The sequence below is a fragment of the Mus musculus genome, chromosome 8, assembly GCF_000001635.26.
Source record: "Mus musculus strain C57BL/6J chromosome 8, GRCm38.p6 C57BL/6J".
NCBI lineage: Eukaryota > Metazoa > Chordata > Mammalia > Rodentia > Muridae > Mus > Mus musculus.
In genome coordinates, this window is record NC_000074.6 from 58,695,579 (window position 1) to 58,718,078 (window position 22,500).

A 22,500-nucleotide genomic window follows, 5' to 3' on the forward strand; every position below is an offset into this window, starting at 1 on the left:
CTGGTATGAGGTGGAATCTCAGGGGTTTTTTTAAATTTACTTTTCCCTGATAGCTAAAGATATTGAAAATTTCAAAACACCAATATCCACCAGAAAACTCCTAAACCTGATAAACAACTTCTGTAAAGTGGCTGCATATTAAATTAAACAAATCAGTAGCCTTCCTCTACACAAAGGATAAACAGGCTGAGCAAGAAATTAAGGAAATCACACCCTTCACAAAAGTCCAAAATATTATAAAATAGCTTATCTCCTTGTACAAAGCTTAAGTCCAAGTAGATCAAGGACCTCCACAGAAAACCAGAAATACTGAAACTATTAGAAGAGAAAGAGTGGAAGAGCCTTGAACACATGGGCATTGGCATTGGGGAAAATTTCCTGAACAGAACACCAAGGGCTTATGCTCTAAGGTGGAACAACATTATGAACTAACCAGTACCCCGGAGCTCTTGACTCTAGCTGCATATGTATCAAAAGATGGCCTAGTTGGCGATCACTGGAAAGAGAGGCCCATTGGACACGCAAACTTTATATGCCCCAGTACAGGGGAATGCCAGGGCCAAAAAGGGGGAGTGGGTGGGTAGGGGAGTGGGGTGGGTGGGTATGGGGGACTTTTGGTATAGCATTGGAAATGTAAATGAGCTAAATACCTAATAAAAAATGGAAAATAAAAGAATAGACAAATGGGACTTCATAAAATTGCAAAGCTTCTATAAGGCAATGGACACTGTCAATTGAACAAAACAGCAATCAACAGATTGGGAAAAGATCTTTACCAACCCTACATCTGATAGAGGGCTTATATCCAATATATACAATGAACACATTTCTTAACACTGACCTGAATAAAGGCTGACCAGCCTAGAAGAAATTTTCTAACTCTGATTCTTATTCTTTGTAAGAAAGTAATTCATTCATCTATCATTCCTTCTCCCTTCCTTCTTTCCTTCCACTGTCCTTCCCATTCTTCTCTCTTTCTCTCTCTCTCTCATTCTTTTTTGTTGTTGTTCAAGGAATTGAATACAGGACATAAAATACTTGATAATTACTGTTTGTTTTAGCTATAAGAACAGCCATATAATACTTTTGAAGATCATACATATACCTGTATAACAAGATTAATTGACCTTGAAATTATATGTTAAATCAAGAAAATTTTTAGAAATAAAATTAATAATACTCTGACACATAACTTTTCCATTCATAAAATTACTGCATATTTTTAAGGAAATTATTTTGTGAAATTTAAATATTGATAATTTTTATTTGGTTGAAACTTTTTCTTCTCAAATTCCCAGGAATCCCATCAGTTGGCAATAGAAGTTCCACTTTATTTTCTAAGAACTGTTTTTATTGTTGTTATTGCTATTATTTCTCCTTTAAGACATTATCATGAACTTTCTTGTCTTCTCCATACATATATGTTTATACACTGTACTGCAAGAAAATAAATAAAGCTGACTACCAAATCCAAATATCAAAACTTGGGTGTAATTTTTCTTGAATTCTTATGAACTCTTAAGAGTACTATACTATATATCTACATTTGTTATACATTATTTTGTAAAGAATGTAATTGGAGGGGAATGGGAACTATATCACACATATGGTCAGTTATGCCATATGATGGTGTCACAGGGTAAATAATTCTTTTTCAAGGATGATGCTGGTGCATCAATATAAAGAGACACTGACAATTTGCTTATCCTCATGATCCTTTGAAGCTGGAGGGTTGCATGTAATTGCAAACGTGGCTCTTCTAAACTCATAGACCTCTCAGCCTCAGTCTCCCTGCATCTGCTTTCTCATATGTAAAATGGAAGTGCTAATCTCATGTTGCAGAATCATCATAAACAGATTGCATATTTCAGAAAGTTCTTTCTAGAGAAAAATCTGTAAAATAATTTCGTTAGTTATTTTTTCTGGGAAGGAATTTATTATGGACATTATGATAAAATGTAGGTCTTTTCTAATCTAGATTCAGTGGATGATATTTTTCTGAATACCTAGTTTACTGCTTCCCATTGAATCCTCAATTCCATAATTCACTACACTAAAAAACAAACAAACAAAATAACAAAAACAAAACAAAACACAAAACCACAAATCTTAACAATCATGAGGGTAGGCCTGAATATATATTCCTGGAATGTTACTCATTATGATTAACTAAATTAATATTTCATAAAGAAATTTTATCTAAACACTGATACATTGTTGACTCATTTAATCAAAATCATGTGCTACAAGGATTTTTTTCTTAACATTTATAATCCAAAGTATGTATGTTGTAGACCTGATGATGACTCCTCACAGCAACTGTACAAACGTAAATTAACAACTCTGTGAGGTTGCTTTGGAATAATACCTGTTAAAACCATTCACAACTGGCTGTTTATCATCGGTATTTTTCTCTGTGAGTCTCCAGGGGCCCTTTTACGCTTCCTTTCTCACAGTCTTCTCTTGAAGTATTTTCTCAGATTCACTGTGCAGTACTATCCTTGGTAGGCTGCTATTTTCCAAGATCCCCTCCTGAACGACCCTGTTTGAGAATCTACTTGGGGGTAGGTGTTATCCTGCTGTGACAGTTGTTAATGTACTCATTAATATTCTAGGAAAATAGACAAATTTGCAACCTAATTTTTAAAATAATTGTCTCCTAAACATCAATTATATATTATTTCTGTCTGAATATTTGTAAGTATTATTCTTGGCACACTCACTTTCTTTGCCTTTCTTGGAATTGAAACTGAGGCCAAGCAGTCTCAAAATATAAATTAAGTAATATTCTGTCCCCTTCAAATAGTTTTGAGTTACCTAAAAAAATATCCCTGTCTATTTTTGTTTGGAGACAGATCTGTGGTAGTCTTATCAGATAGTTTATAGTTATATAAAAGTATTTTAAAATCTTCCCTAGAGTTGCTTTAAAGTGTTATGGTATACTTAAGAATGTCCAAGTTAGAGTTTTATTTGTTCTCTCAAATTATTATTAACTAACAATTAACTGCCATGAGTTTTCCTCCCCATTTTGAAAGTTAAGAAGATATACCTAACTGTGTAATAAATTGTTGTAAGTGCTAACTTTGGGAAAGATCACCAATTAGAAGTTAAAATTAATATTATTTCCATGTGAAAGTTATTGAAAACATGCTTCCTACATTTAAGAAAGTGGCTATTTGTGTTGTTAATGTAATCCTGTTGCAAATCACCCTCTCATTTTATTTTCTAAGACATGTGAGAAAAAACATAGGTATGAAAAAATAACAGTATAGAATATAAAATTTTAATTATTAAATTGTGTATTATAACTGTAGTTTCATTAGTTATAGAAAAAACTTCAGTAACCAGTGGAAATATTAATATAGGTAGAAAACAATACAATGAAACCCTTACCACAGGGATGCCCTATATATTGGGTTGTGCTTTGCTTTTACATTCAAACTGCATATAACAACATAATAAAACATTCAGTTTCTTAACTTAAGTTTTATACATTTTTTTTAGTAGAAGTTCTTATCAGCTTTGTGTTTACATAAATTGGATGGTTGATATATGTTGAATTTTATAATAACAAATTTTATATACATTAGGAGGTTTCTGTGTAGTAGATAATAAGGGCATATGAAGTTGAAAATAGGCACATGTAGGATCAATAAGACTTGGGATATTAGATCTGAAATCAAACCCATCCAGTGGTAATTAGTCAAGCAAAGAGGAATTTCAGAGAGACACTGACATGTGATGATGTTTTGGCTTAGAAAGAAAAGCTAAGGAATAGCTGAGGAAACAACACAGAGAAGGTAAATGTAACAGTGTTTCATAAGAAACTTGAAAATTTAAAATAACATTTCGCCATGGTTTGACAGGAAGCTCCTTCTCAGGCGCATAGCAGGAAGAGCAGCAAAGGAGCCTGGGTGTGTGTAGCCAACACCTTCAGGGGTGGGAGCAGTGGATAATTAGTAACAAGTCTGAGTGCTCTCCCAGGAAAGAGTGACCAGGAAATAAAAAGATGAGGAAACTAACAGAAAGATATAGATTGAAGAAACAAAAATGTTAAAGACAAAGGCTATGAAGACACAGCTCAGGGGCAAAACAGGATGTGAAAAGGAAAAAGAAGCTAGGAACAGTTGAAAGGGAAGGAAGGAAAGCTGGAAAGAGTAGAACAAGCCAGGACTAAAGAAAAAGGAACAGGAAATGCTAGCAAGGAAAATGAAATTGATGCCATATGGACATGACATGTGGGTCTTAGAATCTCAATGTACATCAGCTAGCTAGAGTTCATAAAGTCAGCTATATATGCCATCAGGTTGACTCCAGTCAAGAATGTCACTGTCAGTTGGCGGTCCCAGACACACACTGAGTGGGCACTTTTATAACTGCAGCTTGAATCCATTACTCGATGGGGGAAACCATGAAACTCTTCATTGAACTGGTAGAGAGGCCAGAGGACAATGGCGGTGGTGTACAAGAGGACACACATGAAAGTCATGCCTGTCAAGTAGGTGGTGAATGGGATGGGCAAGATGTTGGTACATTTCCCCAGGCAGAGCAGGATAACCACCATGGTTAGGATAAAACATATGATATACACGACCAGACACCATATCAGGGCAGGTTCCTTCCCGTAGAGTTGTGGCTTGCTGAGGAAGAGAAAGATGACGCAAGCTATGAAGGACTCAAAAACCTTGAGCATCCCAGTTTTAGAGGCCATGTAGCCAGTGATATATCCAGGCCTTGAATGAGTCCAGGTCACTTCTGTCGCATAAGCCACACAGGAGATGCACGAGAATATAATGGCACAGACAGCATATTTTCTGATGTAATCATAAGACATGAACCGCACATAAGTCATAGGATAGATGATGGATGATGACAGACAGAAGAGTACAGCATAGCAGGCACAGGTGATGGGGAAATCCCGCCATGACAGGAGCAAGCGACTCTGGAGTCCAGTCAACTCCACGGCCAGGACGATCAGTGTCATGGCGAAGCTAAAGGACCAGGAGAATACACACCAGCTTCCCATGGGGCCCATCCAGGCACCCATATAGAGCACTAGTGGGAAAGCCATGCCGGTAGAACACAACTGCAGTAGCCTCAGAAGGCCCAGAGGCCGGAGCAGTGCCCGAGGGGTTGCCACCATAATCAAAGAGTCCAGGCCTGGGGATACTGACTTCGTGAAGGTGGTGTGAGTCACCGTTGCTGGCATGTCTGCCATCTAATCTGAGTACCTGACAGAGAAAGTTCCGGTTTGTGAAGAGAGACTAAACCTCCGTCAAGAAAATGTGCAGCTAGAATACTTCCCCAAACCGTGGCTTCTGAAGTTGCTCATGCTGTTGGCTTTTTAAAGTGCCTCAACAACAAAGCATACCTGTTCTCCTTGGCTGTGACTTAGGCCGTTATTTGTGTGTTTAAAGACGGTAGATGTTGCGGGTAGTCGGTATGTAGTATACTTCCCCTTTAATTAAAGAAAAAAAAAAAAAAAAAAAAACCTCCAACAGTTAATAATCTATAACATCAGATCGAGGCTTTAAGTACATAGTTCCTAGCCCCCGGCCAGGCTTGGAAATGGCTCAAGAATTTTTATCAGGCTTACTAAAATCTCATTACCTAGAGGTTTTTATCCATCCTAAATGTATTATCCATCCTAAAGGAAGTAAGAGATGGATGGATGCCCTTCCTACTCCCTTCTGTGAATCAAATAACAACACACACAAGTACACGCACACGCACACGCAAACTCACACACACAGACACACATACAGAACTAGGTGAAGAATTCAACATGGTCTTAGAGAAAACTCTAAGAATGCCAGGGCCAAGAAGTGGGAGTTAGTGGGTAGGGGAGGGGGGGGATATGGGGGATTTTTGGGATAGCATTGGAAATGTAAATGAAGAAAATACCTAATAATAATAATACTAATAATAATAATAATAATAATAATAATAATAATAATAGTAATAATGGGACCCTGATAGCTTTAAAGGCTTTCTTGACTATGAAAATGTACTCCCCCCTTTCCATAGTTATAAAAGAAGATGATTAAGTTTTCCTATTATTATTTTATTTTTTTATTCTCATTTGGCTCAGGTTAGCTTGGAACTTGGTCTGTCTCTGTAGCTGGCCTTAAATTCTTGATTTCCCTGTCTCAACCTCACAAGTGCTGGGATTACAAGGTTTCATGTATGCTACAATTTTATTCCTGTTCTTTAATAAAGAAGTTTGATCATAGTCATTCTTTTCGTCTGTGGCTGTATGGGGAGAGAGGAATTTAGGACACAATCAGAATGGGGATCCCTGAGAATGTGGTTTGCATGCATATATATCTGATCTTTAGTCTCTTCTACTTTTCTTTGTTTCTTATGTAGAAATGACCTGCTTTAAGTTATGAATACATATATGTATAAATACGTGTATGCAATTACATGAATGATATTTGCTTTGTTTTTTATTGATTCTTTGTGCTTTGTGTTCCTATAGCTTCTCTGATAAGTCATAGAAATCTTGTTGTATGGTCCTATACGCTAACCCATCCCCTTTTTAAAAATCTTTATGCAAACATAATAAGGAAATATTCAGTGTTATTGATAGCAGAATAAACTAATTGTGGCCACTACTGCTGTGCCAAGCCAGTGTTTCATCTCCTGGAGCAAGTCTTAAAACAAATGAGCACGTGAGTAGTTATGCCCATGACATTCATGCCACTACTGCACTGGTGGGCATCTCCTGTCAAGTCATCACTGCAGCTCAAGGTGCTCACCGATGATTGAGACTGAGGATTCCCCTTCTCCTCTGGTATTAAACATAGCCCTTTCTAGCATTAGGAATGTTACGCAGGATGGATGAAGCTTCCATGTCACTTCCACCTTGATGCTTCCTTTCCCTATGAATCAAGTTTGAAATGTCTTGAACAGTAAGATCTCACCATCAAGATCTTGATGGTAGCCCAGAATATGAACAATAGCTAATAATGTTTACAGGGCTGTGAGTCAGTGACCACCATCTACAAAAAAGGGATAGCCCATTCCTTGCACCATGCTTTTTTTTTTTTTTTTTGGTAGTCAAACCTTTAAAGTTAACATCATTTGGCCTCATTATATATGTGATGTTTTCATATGACTTTTTCAAAATGTTTTTTTTTTTTTGTTCATCATCAATCCTGTGTATGTTCCCCTACCTTGTTCTCACATTATTAAGTCTTTTAAATCTTCCTATTCATCATTTGAAAGCCACGCTCATTTTGGTCTTTGTGGAAGAGGGGCATACAGATGGTAAAAACTAGTCAGGAGATGTGGACAAAGAAACATTCTTTTCTGAACATGATGGATAATTGCACAGATAAACTCACAGATGTTTTAACAGCATACACAAGACTTGCACATGCCCAACATGGAATGGAGTGTTTGTGGCTATGAAGTTCCACCCATAGGTGAGTATTTATTGAAAGCTGCCCCCAGTATGTCAATAACCTTTAAGTGGCTGGATATATAACCAAGCAGACATGGGCAGTACAAACTGGACTTAATGGTTTTCAAAAAATTTACTGAACAAGGATAGAAAATTGTGTGGATATGGGAGGAGTTGTAGGTTAGTGGATATGAGCAAATTATATTACATGGAATTCTAAAATAATTAATATGAAAGTAGTCTGTATTAAACTAATGTTTGCTGTATGTGTGTGATGCTTTTGGTGTGTGTGTGTGTGTCTGCATGGATGTTTGTGTTCAGGTACACACAGGATTTCAAAGGGCAGCCTCCAGTCTTGTTCCTCATCATTTGACCTAAGGCCTGCTCAGTGAGAAGGAACTCATAGCTGACAGTACTCGAGTGCCCAAGAACCAGGGACCAGATAGCCCAGAGACCCAGGGTAAAATCAAGCACTATTAGTCACAACAACCAACCAACCAAATTAATTAATTAATTCCTAATGACATTCTGATATTCCTATAGATCAATGTCTTATCCAGTCGTCATCAGAGGCTTCCTCTGGCAGCAGATGGGAACAGATGCAGGGTCCCACAGCCAATTATACTGAGAGAGAGAGTCTGAATTGCAGATATCCTTCAGATCAGATCAGGATCAGGGTCAGGATTAGGTCATGAACTCAAAGAAGAGGACTCAGAAAGTTTGTAAGAGCCAGAGCAGAAAGAGAAAACACGAAGGGAACAAGACCCTCTGAATCAACTAAGCAAGCCACATATGAGTTCACAGAGACTGAAGCAGCAGTCAAAGGGCCTAAAGGGACAAAGAGATCTACAAAAGGTCCTATGTGTATATGTTATAGCCATTAGCTTAGTATTTTAATATACTTCTAAAGGCAAGAATGAGTGGGTCTCTGACTGTTGTGCTTGGTCTTAGAGCTCTTTTCCTCCTGTTGGTTTGTCATGTACAACTTAGATATGATAGACTTTGCTTTATCTTACTATATTTTATGTTGCTATATTTGGTTGTTCCCTCTTAGAAGCCTGTTTTCTACTAATAAGAGGCGGAGAGAGAGAGTATGTGTGGATCTGGAACTGAGTGGACTAGAAGGAGGGAAACTATAATCAAAATTTATTGTATGAATATGTTTAATAATAGCAAATATCTTAAAACAAATAAAAAGTAAAGCAAAAATAATAAGGATTTAGAAAAAGACAATGTCTTAGTCCCTGACAAGTGACTAAACTGTGTGGTACATTTACATCACGCTATTTTCATCCAGAGGGACGCAGAAAGTTTTCTTGTGCAAGATATCCATAATAACCAGAGACATCAATCATGGTCGCTGGGAGTTGATGGGCATTGCTAGAGCAGAACTATACAAGGGCTCCTCTGATTGACCTATATAAAGAGAACACAGCTAAAATTTGTAAGTGCAATTACTTCAATTGTCACCTAAAACTAACTAACTAACTAACTAACTAACTAACTAACTAGTCTTTGACAGAATAGAACAGAATCAACAATATGTTAAGACAGAATTTACAGTTAATTCTTTGGAAAAGGAAAAATATAAGCCATTGTCATTCGAAATGTTAGACATGTCTCCAATGTAACATAACTCAAAGTTAACATAAACAAGCATATACATTTATTGTCCCTAACCCAGTGCCTTTAAGGCAATAGTCTGTTGCCAGTAAAGAAAATCCTGATTATGACTGATGATGGCAACTATAAAACATTTCCTTCACAAGACCAAGGGCCTCTCCTCCCATTGATGACCCACTAGGCCATTGGTCTTGTGAAAGTTCTATTCCCCATCATAGGGGAATGCCAGGGCCAAGAAGCAGGAGTGGGTGAGTTGGGGAGCAGGGGGAGGGGGGAGGAAATAAGGGATTTTTGTAGTGGAAACTAGGAAAGGGGATAACATTTGAAATGTAAATAAAGGAAATATCAATTAAAAATACTAAAGAGAAAAAACAAACAAACCAACAAACAAAAAAAACATTTCCTTCATACACTTTTCTAGCCCTGTTTCTCTTTCCATTCTGTTTCCTTTACAGGATGATCATGTGGATTTTTCTTTGCTTTCATTTTACATAAGCCACTCTCCATCAAATCAAGGTTGTTGTTTTGTAAGATATCACACAAGAACTGATCAGTGGAAAGAGTTGTTCACACACAGATATGTATGTGTGTGTGTGTGTGTGTGTGTGTGTATGTATATATACATACACACACACACACACATACATACACACACACAAAGAGTAAGTACCTAAAAGTACCTAAAAGACATAAGATATTCCTAATTCTGGAGACTTTTAGAGTGAGTGTGACTATGAAACAAAGTTAGTGAACCCAAACCTAAGTTTCATGTTCCAATATGAAAGAAATTTCATGAAGTTTTACACTTTTATAGAACAACAACAACAAAGACAAAAATTGAGGCAATTTTAAAGGGTATATCAGATAAGTGGTAAATACAAAAAGGGACAAGCCTTTTTAGAAGCCTCAGGTGCTATTTGATGGCATACTTAGCTTTGGGTTGGTAGAAGATGGTGGTCTGCCAAGTCAATAGATTCTGGGATTTTGTCAATGTTTATTTGTTTGCTGTTTATCTATTAACCACGGGTTGTTAGTTTCCAGGAAGAAAGTAGCTAAAGCTAGCCCCCCTAAGTAAAGTTAATTGGCCTCTGGTCCTGCAACATTCTTTTTGACCCCAGCCAGTTCTGAGGGTGAGGCAGGTATATTATTTCTCAATCTACTTTTATATCATTTTAATTACATGCAAGTATTAAGAGCAGGCAGTACAATGAGGAACAAGCAGGCAATAAGCAAAGTCCTCTGATTACTCCCAGGGTCACTCTTTTTAAGGCCTTATCAGGATGATCAGGATATCTGAGCCTACTTCCCTATCCTAGCCGAAAGTCATATTCATACCTGAAGGCTACCACCTTGTTCCACCCTAACATCAAATTCTTGCCTGAACTTATTTCCTTCTCATGCCTTAATATCAGATTCCTTCCTGAACTTCTTTGTCACGATCTAATGTCAGATTCCTGCTTGAAACCCATTTCCTTGTCCTTGGCCAATGTCAGATTTCTGCCAAGTGGCCTCTCAAAGGTTCTCCTGATTGTCCCCTTTTTGACTTTATAAACAAGTCTGAGTCTGTCTTATGGGGGTTCTGACAAGAATGCCTTCCTTACCCACCATGGAATAAGCATTACATTCTGTCTTAGGTTGGTAGGGCTCTGTGTAGAACTTACCCATACTTGGCTGCTGGCCTGTTAAATTAGTAACTCTGTGTGGGGTTCATTTTTAGTTTCAAGCCATGTACTTTGGCTGCCAACATGCTGATGTTGTCAAAGGCAAGTTTTAACACAATGGCCAAGAATAAAAGTATTCCTATGACAAAAAGGGCTAGCATTGATCAAGCCATAGCATGATCAATATCATTTTTGAAGCTTGTCCAAGATAGAAATACTGACCTCAGGCCATGAATAATTTTATCAGCAGTATATGCAGCATCAAAGCTCAACAGAGTAGCATTCTTTAAATTCATAATCTTGGTATGCAGAATGAAGGCACCCAGAGACGTGTTAGAATTATGCCAAATACACTGCAAGTGTCTTTGAACCTTTACCCAATTATAATGACTATCATTGTAAATTTTGGAAGTAACACAAATCCATTGGTATTTAGCATGACACTCGAGCTGGCTTTTACTCTTAAACTCTGAACCTCCTTTCTAATAATTTGAATAGTATCAGACCTGCAACATTCTAACTTCTGCATATCACTACTCTTTTAATCAGTAAATCAGCTTTGCAGACAGAGCTTCTTTGCAGGTGTTTTCAGAATACACAAGAGCATCAAGTCAGGCTTGAGTCAGTGTATAAAAAGTGAGTAACAGATGCACAAAGACCAACCACCAACTCAATTTGAGGAAAGTAGGTTTTTGGTCATAGAAGTGAGAAAGAAGATTAAATGTTTCTAGACAGGATATACACATGTTCATTAGTGATCCAATGACTGAATAGCTTATGGCAATATTTTACTTCCTACAATACTAAGGACTTGTAGGAGACAGTAACTGAGATTTAAATTTTGTTGCTGTTGACTTGGTGTTATTTGAACTATAGTAATTGAAATCCACATCTGTTTAAAAACTAAGCAAAAAGAAATGCATCTAGAAGAGATATGTATTCTGCCTAGCAAATTGATCTAATATACAAATGAGAGATGAGGTGGCCCAAGAACAGAATGCCAGTCTCACTTGCAAAAACAAAACAAAACAAAATAAAACAAAACAAAACAAAAAACCAAAAATCAAAAAAACAAAAAACAGAGATTGTACCCAACAAATGAAGTAAAGAATGAAAGAATGAATAAGAGAACTATAATTAAAATGGAAATATGAAAGATACCCATTAAGATTCATAAAAGCTTAAAAGACAGAAACAGAAAGCCAGGAGAAATAATTAGTGTGTGATATGAAAATACACAGTCAGAATCAGGAAATCAGTCTGGAAATATGTCTCAGAAATTGACGGCAGACAACTAACTGATGGACTGGCCAGAACAGAAGTCGCTCTGGCCTCCATGTTTTCTTTCAGAAAAATGAAACTGAGTTCCCTGACTGAGTGGAAATTAAAGACCCTGGACATAGCTTATGATTTCAGGATGAGCTGAGTTCTGTTTGGTGTCTCAGAATAATCTCCCCTTCTACAGGGCTAGGAAGTGTGAAAAGACAGAAGGTCTAAAAGAGAACAGGCAAGCCTGGGTTTTATGGAGGTAGGGTTAGCGCCAAAAGAGCACAACCGAGTTGTGGCACCTGCACAATAATAACAGGAGTGAGACAAGAGGCCTAGGAAGGCATTTGCTTCCTGGTGAGGAACTGCTGCTCTTGCTGTAGACTTTCTAGGAATTAGTAGGTAGGGTAGAGGCAGAGATTGGGGATGAGTGAAAGTAGATGTTTCTAGAAAGAATGTCCCAAGAGATGAGACATAGAGGTAGGGCTAACTAGGGAAATGTTGTGGACAAGGACAACTGTGCCCTCTTGTGACTCAAGAGTTTCCTTGTCTTCAATCTCAAAACCTAAGTTTGTACAGGGTCCTTCTACAAACATTTACTCAAAGATGTATTAAAAAATTAGCATTCTTTGATTTTTGTGTTTGTTTGTTTGATTGCTTGGTTTCAATCTGGACCTTGCTATGTATCTCTAGACAACCTGGAATTCCATATGTAAATGATGCTGAATATGAACTTATAAAGATACCTCCTGCCTCTGAAAGGCTGAAATATGAACATGTGGATTTGTAATCTCATCAGGATTTTGTATTCTTATGAATGTAAATCCAACAGCAAAATTCCAAGAAATAACTATCTACAGTTCATTGAAATTGTTACTGCAGTTCTCTCCCTTTTCTGGGATGCCATCATAACTTTGTTGCCTAAAACCCAGAGGATGAGAGAAATTAGATGTTTCTAGGAAGAATGTCCCAACAGATGAGATACACTTGAGTCACAGAGGGCACAGTTGTTTTTCTAACTAAGAAAAACAAATTTCAAAATATACAAACTAGCTTCTACTGTTGGTGGAATCAAATCACACAAAAACAGGTATTTCCAGGCAAATTATATTTATTGATCAATAGCAATAAATTGTATGGTGCAAAGCATGGAAAGGGTACTAGGGTGGGTCTGTTACCTAGTTTCTCATTGAGTTCACATTCTGAGAGCTCAGGGTACTGTTGGCCCTCAGGCTGTAGAGTGCATTGATGCAACAACTCACAGGTTTTCAGCCATTTCTGGTGCTGAAATATAGAGCAGGTTATTTGATTTAATCCAGCTACAGAATTGGTTGATTATAGTACCTAGCTGATTAAGATAATATCCATAAAGCGCTTAGAAACCTGACTCGAGTTTGGTAAGAGGTCAAAAGCTGGTGAATATATTTAACCACCCAATAATTATAGCCCAAGTCTCTCTATTAATAGAAATTCGGGTTAATATAGTGAACCAACATTTACACAAAATTATGATATAGTATATGTGTTTGTATAAAACATACTCAATGTATAATTAGTTAATAACACTGAATGAAAAAATATAATACTCTTAAGGATTTTTTTTGCATTCTACAAGCTACTATTTATTAAGCAATTTTTTTGTATTGGTTATTTTATTTACATTTCAAATGCTATCTCCCTTCCTAATTTATAACAGTGAAATCACCAGTAAACTTTCAGTTTCTTTTGCAGTTCCATGAACAAAATGTTTTAAAAATACCTAAGAAGCAGAGGGTATACTTTTTGCAATGAAGAGAGCTTCTTTAATCTTTTCTCTTAGCACTAGAGAGATGGCTCACAACTAAATTTATACTATTCTTTCCTAAACTAAACAATTAAATATGTGTTTCTATTATATAAGAGTAAAAGATAAAATGTGTCCCCATGTAAATGTGACTTGTGTTTTGATGGGGTATATTCTTGAGAAGTGTCAAGATGCGTACTTGACTGTCTTTCAAATTTTACATTTGTAAAATATGATAACTTTTAAACATATGAGTCTAAAAAAATTTCCTAGATATTAATTGTATAGCCAAATAGTATTTAAAATATTCTCCCTTTCCACGAAATATTTTATATCTTTATAATTTTCATAAAAGATTACTATGCAAAGAATACCTTTCAGAGAAATGCATATGTGAATGACTACATGATTTTATGTGAGCCAGAAATCATAAGTCAGATTCCTTACTGATGAAGTCATTTCTCTCGTTGACAACTGTCGAAGCCATCTATAAATCCCATGAATATTAAGGTACTGTTCACTAGCACATTTGCCATTTTGAAGTCAGGCAAATAGAACTCATGAAATATGAAAAGTGTGTGCCACGTCACATTGTGGAAAATACTACCATTAAGATGATGTATGGAGAAGTTCACACCTTTATCTGCTGGGAGACTCAGATGTATTTTCGATCATCTGCATTACATGTGTTGATAGTGTCACCATTGGTTTATGCCCTAGTTTTCTCCAAGCTTTAGGAGGTCTCAAAGCTAAGCTTATGTGAAAGATTAATGTTATATTTCTGTTTATGTCTTAAACACAGAACCATGCTTTTATTGGTGTTGAAACCATTAGTAGATTATAAAATCATTCTATCCCAGCTACAAATAATGGGCCAGTGGTGTTCATTATCACACCACGTATTGCACTGCTTATTTGAAAAATCTAAATTCTTTAGTGATATTTGTGTAATTCTAGAGTCAGGAAAGTGTATAGCTTAGTGACGTCATGCAATCGTTGATTATGCTTGAAGGCTCAGCATTCACTGAACATGAACTCTTCAATGTGAATCACTTAGTGAGAAGCAGTTCACTTCTCTTCTCTTTAGTTTATACTACATTGAAACATCAGAGACAGAGTTCCTATTCCAAAGACACATACACATATACCACATTTAAAAATCTTGACATTCTGTGAATGGAGAAAATTATACTACTAATAATTGAATATACAAACACAAATGTACATGTATTTACTATAACTATTTGATAATATTATCTTAGCATCTCAGTTCTAAAATATTTTACAGCATCTTCAGTAATATGATGTGAAGCAAAATTGTTTTCTTTTTGATTCAAAGGCAATCTTACCTAATGCTGCATCAGGAGATGTAAAGGCATGAAGTGCCCCATCACTAACCACTTCTTCTGTACCTCTCTTAGCATGTTGTGTCTTATAGCTGCCCTTTCATGCACCGATTAGTCAAGAACATGTTTTTCCTTCTAAATAAGTGGTTCTCAACCTGTAGCTCATGAGCACTTTGGGTCACATTTTTATATTACAATTCATAATAGTACCAAAAGCATAGTTATGCATAGCAATGAAAATGATTTTAGAGTTGAGGATCACCATAACATGAGGAACAGGATTAAAGGCTTTCAACATTAGGACGGTTGAGAACTGCTGTTTCATATGGATTCAATAGGCTGTATATACCTATGTAAGAATATAAACACACACACACACACACACACACACACACACACACACACACACAAACTAAAGAAAAAAGGTCATGGATTTGGGAGGGAGAAAGGGAAGAGGAGACACAGGAAAAATGGGGTGGAGAGAGAGAAGGGCAGGGCTGATTTAGGTGCAATGTTCATGTATGAAGCATCAAAAATTAAATTTACTAATTAGTAAAGACATATTTTGCTTTTAGTAAATCCTTATAATACTATGTTCTTATGCCATTGGAAAATGCAAGCAGGGTAATTTTATGTATGAAATTAATCAGGTATGATTTTCAACAGGAAATCAATATGTAGGATTTTCTCAAGTATATATGTCAATATTGCATGTTTATACTCATGTCGAATGTACATAAAGATAGAAACCCACTGTCTCTATGTCTGTATCTGTCTCTGTCTCTCTCTCTTTTACTCATTAACATACATGTGCAGTTTCCTTTAAAGGGTATGTCAGTATTTAGTTGATTTTTCTTTTATGGTTTTAAAACAACAACACAATATAATTTTGCTTGCATTTATCTGACTGTCCTGAAACATGCTCTGTCAAACAAGCTGGCGTTGAACTCCGTGATCTGCCTGTCGATGCCTCCTGGTTTCTGAAATTGAAGGCATTCAACATCACCACCTCTCTTATCGTTGGATTCTAAATATATATTCTTATATCTAGAGAGAATTGCAGATGTCATTTGCTTCAAAGAAGCTTCTGTTTGCAGCAGTTTGAGTTCATTACAGAAAGCCACAACTTGTCAAAACACAAGGCTCCCTGACCCCAGTAAATCAATCTATAGCCAGCACCTACTCCAAGCTTCTGGAAACATCTTGGAAGAGGAGGTTGAAAGGCTGCAAGAGATGGATGATCAAAGTATCTACTGCCTGAACATTTGCCCCTTCTAAAGAAACAGACATCCTTTGTGAAGGTGTAAGGAGGAACTGTGGGAGGCATGCCAGAGAAAGTACTGAAAGATTTAGCAAAAGTATTTTAATATATGAGAAATGAAATACGTGGTCCAGTCTTCAAATTGTTGAAAAATTATTTACCTTAGTTTTGGCACAGACAAGAAATTCAAGGATATGACCTTATGTAACATTTCATTTTACCTGCCTTCAATTCATATGCACGGAAACATAGACATCTAAGAATAAATGTTAGGGTTATGGCCCTTTTTCATAGAATGTCCTTCTTATGTTCTCAGAAATAACTTGAAACTGACTTTAGCATCAGTACTAGATCATGTATATGAACTCATTTAATTTTTTTTTCAGGCAACAATTTATGTTTATAGTTCTTAATCTTGTTGTCTGGACTAGTCTTGTATAAGTAAAATAAAAAGTGTCTGCTTGTCACAGTGTAATAGTATGCTATATCTTTAAGTTTTGATCATTCCAGTCATTGTTTAAAAATAAAATTATTATCAGTCTAATACTTGAAGAAAATGGGAATGGTTAAGGGTGTGTATAATCCCTATTTATGCTTCTGCCTTGAAATAGACTCTACTTCCAGAATTTACTGTTGATAACGCATGAATTAATATTTAATTTTTCTGGTTTGATTGCTGAAAATTTTGAATATGATATTTCCAAATGTTATGGTACGGAAGGAAACCTGTATGATGCTCAACAGCATGATGTAATGTGATTTAAACCAGGCTCTTTGTGTATGCCCAAAAAGTACCAAGAAAAGCCTTCAACAATGTAAATAAGTTCAGAAATGTTTTGCTTGTGATGTGACTATATACATAATTTTGTGTGACATAGAATGGGTAAGAATTAAGTCTGCTTAGTCTTCATCTACTATTAATAAAAGCATCCTCATTATAGGATGGCTATTATTTTCAATACAGTACTTTCTGGATAGCTTAATGAAATCCATCTGTCTCCTTGCCTTTATTTCCATCCAGTTGAAACAATGAAGCAACTATAAATGGTTTTTAATCATTATGAGCAGTATTTTTAAGTGTCATTGTCTATCCATATATTGAGAATTATGACACCTATTTGTCATTTGATATATGAGAGATTTGCTTTTCAGTTAGACATTATATTGAACAAAGTGGCCTTTCTGTGTGTTGTATCTATTTAAGCGAATATGAACTACAAATTTGAAACAATATGCTCAATGGTATATGTGTCCTCTGTGTGTGTATTTGTATGTGTGTGTGTGCATTCTTGTGCACATGTATTTTTGTGGCTGAACATGTGGAGACCAGATGTCCATGACAGGTATTTTACTACATTGCTTTCTATTTTCATATGGCTGCATTTATGTATGAATTAATAGTGTCTTACATGTTCTATGGGTAAACAATGTACAAATCAGGAAGATGACAGTGTGTTCCCAAATTATGTAATAATTTAACTATGTTTACTGCATTAAAATACTCTATTTTGAATTTTAAATAAAAGAGTCCCTCATTTTTTATCCAATATCAATCATTTATCTGTACTATCTTTAATTGTATACATATATGTATGTGTGTATGCATGTATATGGATTTATTCTTCAAATAGTATATATATATATATATATATATATATATATATATATATATATATAATGTAAATGATATATAGGTTTACATATTATATAATATAGATTTATAATATAAAATATATTACATATAAAATGTATATAATTAAATGCTAATATATAATATATATGCATCATAGATGAATCTATCTCAAAACATGGTCAGTCCATTATATAGAATGAGCACATATATATTTAGGAATGTGTACATATGTATTGTTTGTGTGTGTGTGTGTTTGTGTGTGTGTGTGCAATTAAATTACAGGAAGCCATGACATTGAGCGAGAACATAAAGGATTTATGTGAGGGGGTTTGAGGAATAACATAGAGAGGAAAAATGTGCTAATTATATTGTAATTTTAAAAAATATCTTTAAAAAAATAAAACGTATTTCTACTTGCTTTAGCAGTATCTCATTTCCTTGAGATGAAGCAGGAGTGATGCTTCAAGGAAATGAGATTCATCTTCATACAGAGGCAGGACATATAGATTCCAGAGAACGTGTTTGTCTATTATAGGTAAGAATGGCAACATAGGTGAAGAGCATTAAAGAAAGTTATGCACTCTCACCGTTTTAGTCCCATCAATACTTCACTTCTATACTTGTGTATAAAATAATGTGCAAACAAAGTCAGGACATTGACATCGAAGATATCAGGCCTAATTTTTAGTTTTGTAAATTTCCTTTTAAATTAAAGTTCTATTTTTTAATTGAGCTAAACATATTCCTGCTATCTGAACAGTTGCACATGCCTATCAAAGGGACAATGTGGATGCAGACTTGTTGAACCCACACGTTCTGAGGACACAGCTTGTGATTTTCTGTCATGCCATTTGTGGCATAGATCAGTATCAGATCAAACACTAATGATGACATCAAACTATTTTAATCAAAGTCATATAAAATATTTGCTGTTTTGAAGATATGAGAATGTTTCAAAAAATCACAAAATTCCTCAATTTAAAAATGCTATCAAAAGGAGTTTAATTACAAGTGAAATATGATTCATAAGAAACAGTTGAGATAAAGGGACAAGGCTCATTTGGTAAAGTGTTGGCAAGGAAGTTTTGCAGTTATAAATGGTCTGCTGCACTGGTAAGCACTAGGATTCCCAGAGCTGAGAAATGGAGACTACAGGATCACTTTCATAGATCACTGTGTTCTGTGAGACAGTCTGTATAAAACATGAAGTGAAGAAGTGATTGCAGAAGACATTAGATGCCTACTTCCCCCAAAACATCATTGTTAATTTAGATACTATAGTGTGAGAAAGCAAAAAACAAAACAAAACAAAACAAAACAAAACAAAACAAAACAAAACAAAAAAAAAACAAACTTGATCTGTAATGTTTTAAAGATTCAAGGAAAGTCCATTTTATCTATAATTTTGGATATACATGATTACTGAAGGCCGAAGATTGAAGTTCTGTATACTGTATTTTAATATAGGCAAATATTAAAGCTAGTTATTCCTCCACTACTTTGTTTGATTCTGAACACTTTGGATTGTGTGACAGGTCTGTCCTTATTCTCCTTGAGAAGGAAAGGATTTAACAAGTTGCTAAATGAGTATCAAATTTTCCTTAAGTTTTCAAGCTTTACTGAAACTTCTAAAAATAGTTTGATGAATATAAAAGACAAGGGAAACAAGCTCACTTATTAGGACAGTGCTTCTGAGATTCTGCTTGAATTAAACTTGTATTGCCCAATCAAAAGGTAATATACTGAAGCAATATTTAGCTGTCAAGTTATTAAATTCTTATTGCCTGACTTAGTATATTGATTTCCATCTGACAGAGGCTCCAAACAAAACCATGTCACATTGCATATTGAAAATAAACTTAAAACAAATCCTGTGTGTTGGGTGGTCTCTCACCAATCCCGTGCTTTCCTATGACAGAGTAGCCTATAATGAGCTGTTCCACATTTCCCTATCTCTTATTTTTCCTTCTGAAAAGCCAACAGTAGCTCCAGGCACCAACAGTAGTCACCTGGCATGATTAATGACTGTGACAGTGGCCTCTGTGTTACAATGTTGTATTGCTACCAGGAGTTTTCAAGGTCATTATTTCCTTATGAAAAGTTCACAGGAAGTTAAATATTCATAAAATATGACCTGTTTTTATGATAGAGGCCATACTTGTGTTTTTTTTATCACAATCTATTTTAATGAAAAGAAAGACAAAGAAATATTCACTATACATATGTGACGATCTATTATAGAGGGCGATAGAAGATCTTAATGACAGAGACAAAGAAGCCAAGGTTGTCTGGGTGTCTCTTACTTTGGATGTCTATAAAAGTCAGAAGTCTCTCGACCTACTTTTAGTGTGAGAAGTACTAACCAAATCAAGGTGATTAGCATTGAGGGTCATCCTTTTAATACTTTTCCATCACAGTTTTCTGAATCAAGCTTATCAGAGCCAAGTTGGGACTGGGATTAATTTTTGGGTGAGAAGGAATGGCTTTATTTCACCTTACAGTTTATAGCCCATCCCTGAAAGAAATCAGGGCCAGAACTCAGTACAGGATCTTGCTGTCAGGAACTGAAGCAGAGACTATGGAGGAATGAACATGGCCTTCATGGTTTGCACCTCATGGCTTGTTCAGTTTGATTTCTTTCTTCTTCTTTTATTAAATATCATTGCATTTTAATTAAAATGTAATTAAATTGCTTTCATCTTCCCCTTTCTTCGTCCAAACCTTCCATGTCTCCTTCCTCCAACCCTACCTTATCTGCCTTACCCTATTTCTCAAGTTAGATCCTCTTTTTCATTATTATTTTTACATATGTGCACACACATAATGAGTAACTATGGTGTTTTGCACTTGGCCCAGGGAGAGGCACTGTTTTGAGGTGTGGTCTTGCTGGAGTAGGAGTGGCCTTGTTGGAGGAAATATGTCACTGTGGGAGTGGGCTTTAAGAACTTTGTCCTATCTGCTTGGAATCCAGTCTTCTCCTGTTTGCCTTTGGAAGAAGATAAACTCTCAGATTCCCCTGGCTGTTGCCATGGTCTTGCCTTGATGATAATGAACTGAACATCTGAACCTGTAAGCCAGCCCCAGTTAAATGTTGTCCTTGGTTATGGTGTCTGCTCACAGCACAAAAACCCTAAATAAGACAATAATTATATGAATAACTCCATGCTGGCTCTGTTCAGAGTTGTAAATATGCATATAGCTTCAGGGATAAACACTTTCATGTTGGATAACCAGTTAAGGGACTCATATCTCAGAGATACTAACTTTATCAACCCCAGTAGACACAACTTCAACAGAAATCCTGCACCCAAATCCTAAGGAACCTCAGGGAAACAGAGGATCAAAATACTCTTAAGGGTCAAGAGAAGCAGGAAACGTACTTTGAGACTAAGTCTTCTGAAAATGCATAATACTTCAACAATATGGCTGCCTAAGCAAGCCAAGAACAATGACAATGCCTGTAGGCATGCTAAAGTGTTAAAGAGAAACTCCACTGTGTCCAAATCCTAGAGGAAGGATTATAAAGTTTTTCTTGTTGGACTTCTGTAAAGGGAAAGTTAATGGATTTGTAGAGGACACAAACAATTTCATCAAAACTAAAACTTTTTAACCGGGACAAAATGAAGGAAAGCAGGATAAGAAAGAAAAATAGGGACTGGAGTGAAGGAGAGGAAGAAAAGAATGGCTGTAAGACTATCCCCTGCATGTGCTTTTTATCATAAACACATTAAATTTTGACTCTATATGCTTTATAGTATAGCCTATAGCTACATATTAGCATCTCTGAATATTTCAAAAGGTTTTCAAATCATTAGAGACATATGATGCATTCCTATTGCAAGAGTTATCCTAAATGTGAGAAAAAATTGATACTGATTATTCAGAGGTGTATGTGATGGCTAAACTTGGTTGTTTACTTCACTGCACTGCTGGGCACTCCTATGGGGGATTTTATTGATCAGATTATTTGTAGCAGAAAACCTACTCTAAATGTGGGTGGTAACTTCTGATACCAGACCAGGCAAAAAGCCACTTTGTGTTTTAGCCTGTTTCCTGGTAAGGTTCATCTATTCTGTTGTTAATGGATCCTTTACAGATACTACAAGTAACTTCTTCAGGATTCCTACTTAGATTGAAGAGCATCTCTTTATAGGAATCCTCCAGTACATAGGGGGATGGTGAAACTAAGACATCTACCCTTATGATGTAAACAATTACAGAGTTCTCCACTTTCTAGTGTGAGACCAATGTATGGATGCTTCAGTCCTACTTAGAAGAGGGAACAAAATAATCATGGGAGGTAGAGGGATGGAGGGACCAGGGAGAGAGAGAGAGAGAGAGAGAGAGAGAGAGAGAGAGAGAGAGAGAGAGAGAGATTGGGGCAGGACCAGGTGTGGGAGGATACTGTGGAGAAGTATAGAGGGTTAAGAAATTTAATGGAGTTGTGTAACCGTTGGGGATGGGGAATTGGGGGCAGCCACTAGAAAGTCAGAGATGCCAGGAATGCAAAAGATTCCTA

The 22,500-nt window shown here is 36.1% G+C and overlaps 2 protein-coding genes across 4 annotated transcripts in view; both read right to left on the reverse strand.

Moving 5' to 3' along the window:
- The window catches only part of Galntl6 (UDP-N-acetyl-alpha-D-galactosamine:polypeptide N-acetylgalactosaminyltransferase-like 6), a 1,140,043-nt gene that overhangs the window by 923,090 nt on the left and 194,453 nt on the right, over positions 1-22,500 (reverse strand). The gene's annotated exons all lie outside the window — the stretch shown is intronic.
- On the reverse strand, positions 2,213-5,465 carry Gm15881 (predicted gene 15881). The gene has a single exon (NM_001177534.3). It carries the CDS (start codon positions 5,216-5,218, stop codon positions 4,268-4,270), a length of 951 nt encoding a protein of 316 aa, NP_001171005.1. The 5' UTR covers positions 5,219-5,465; the 3' UTR covers positions 2,213-4,267.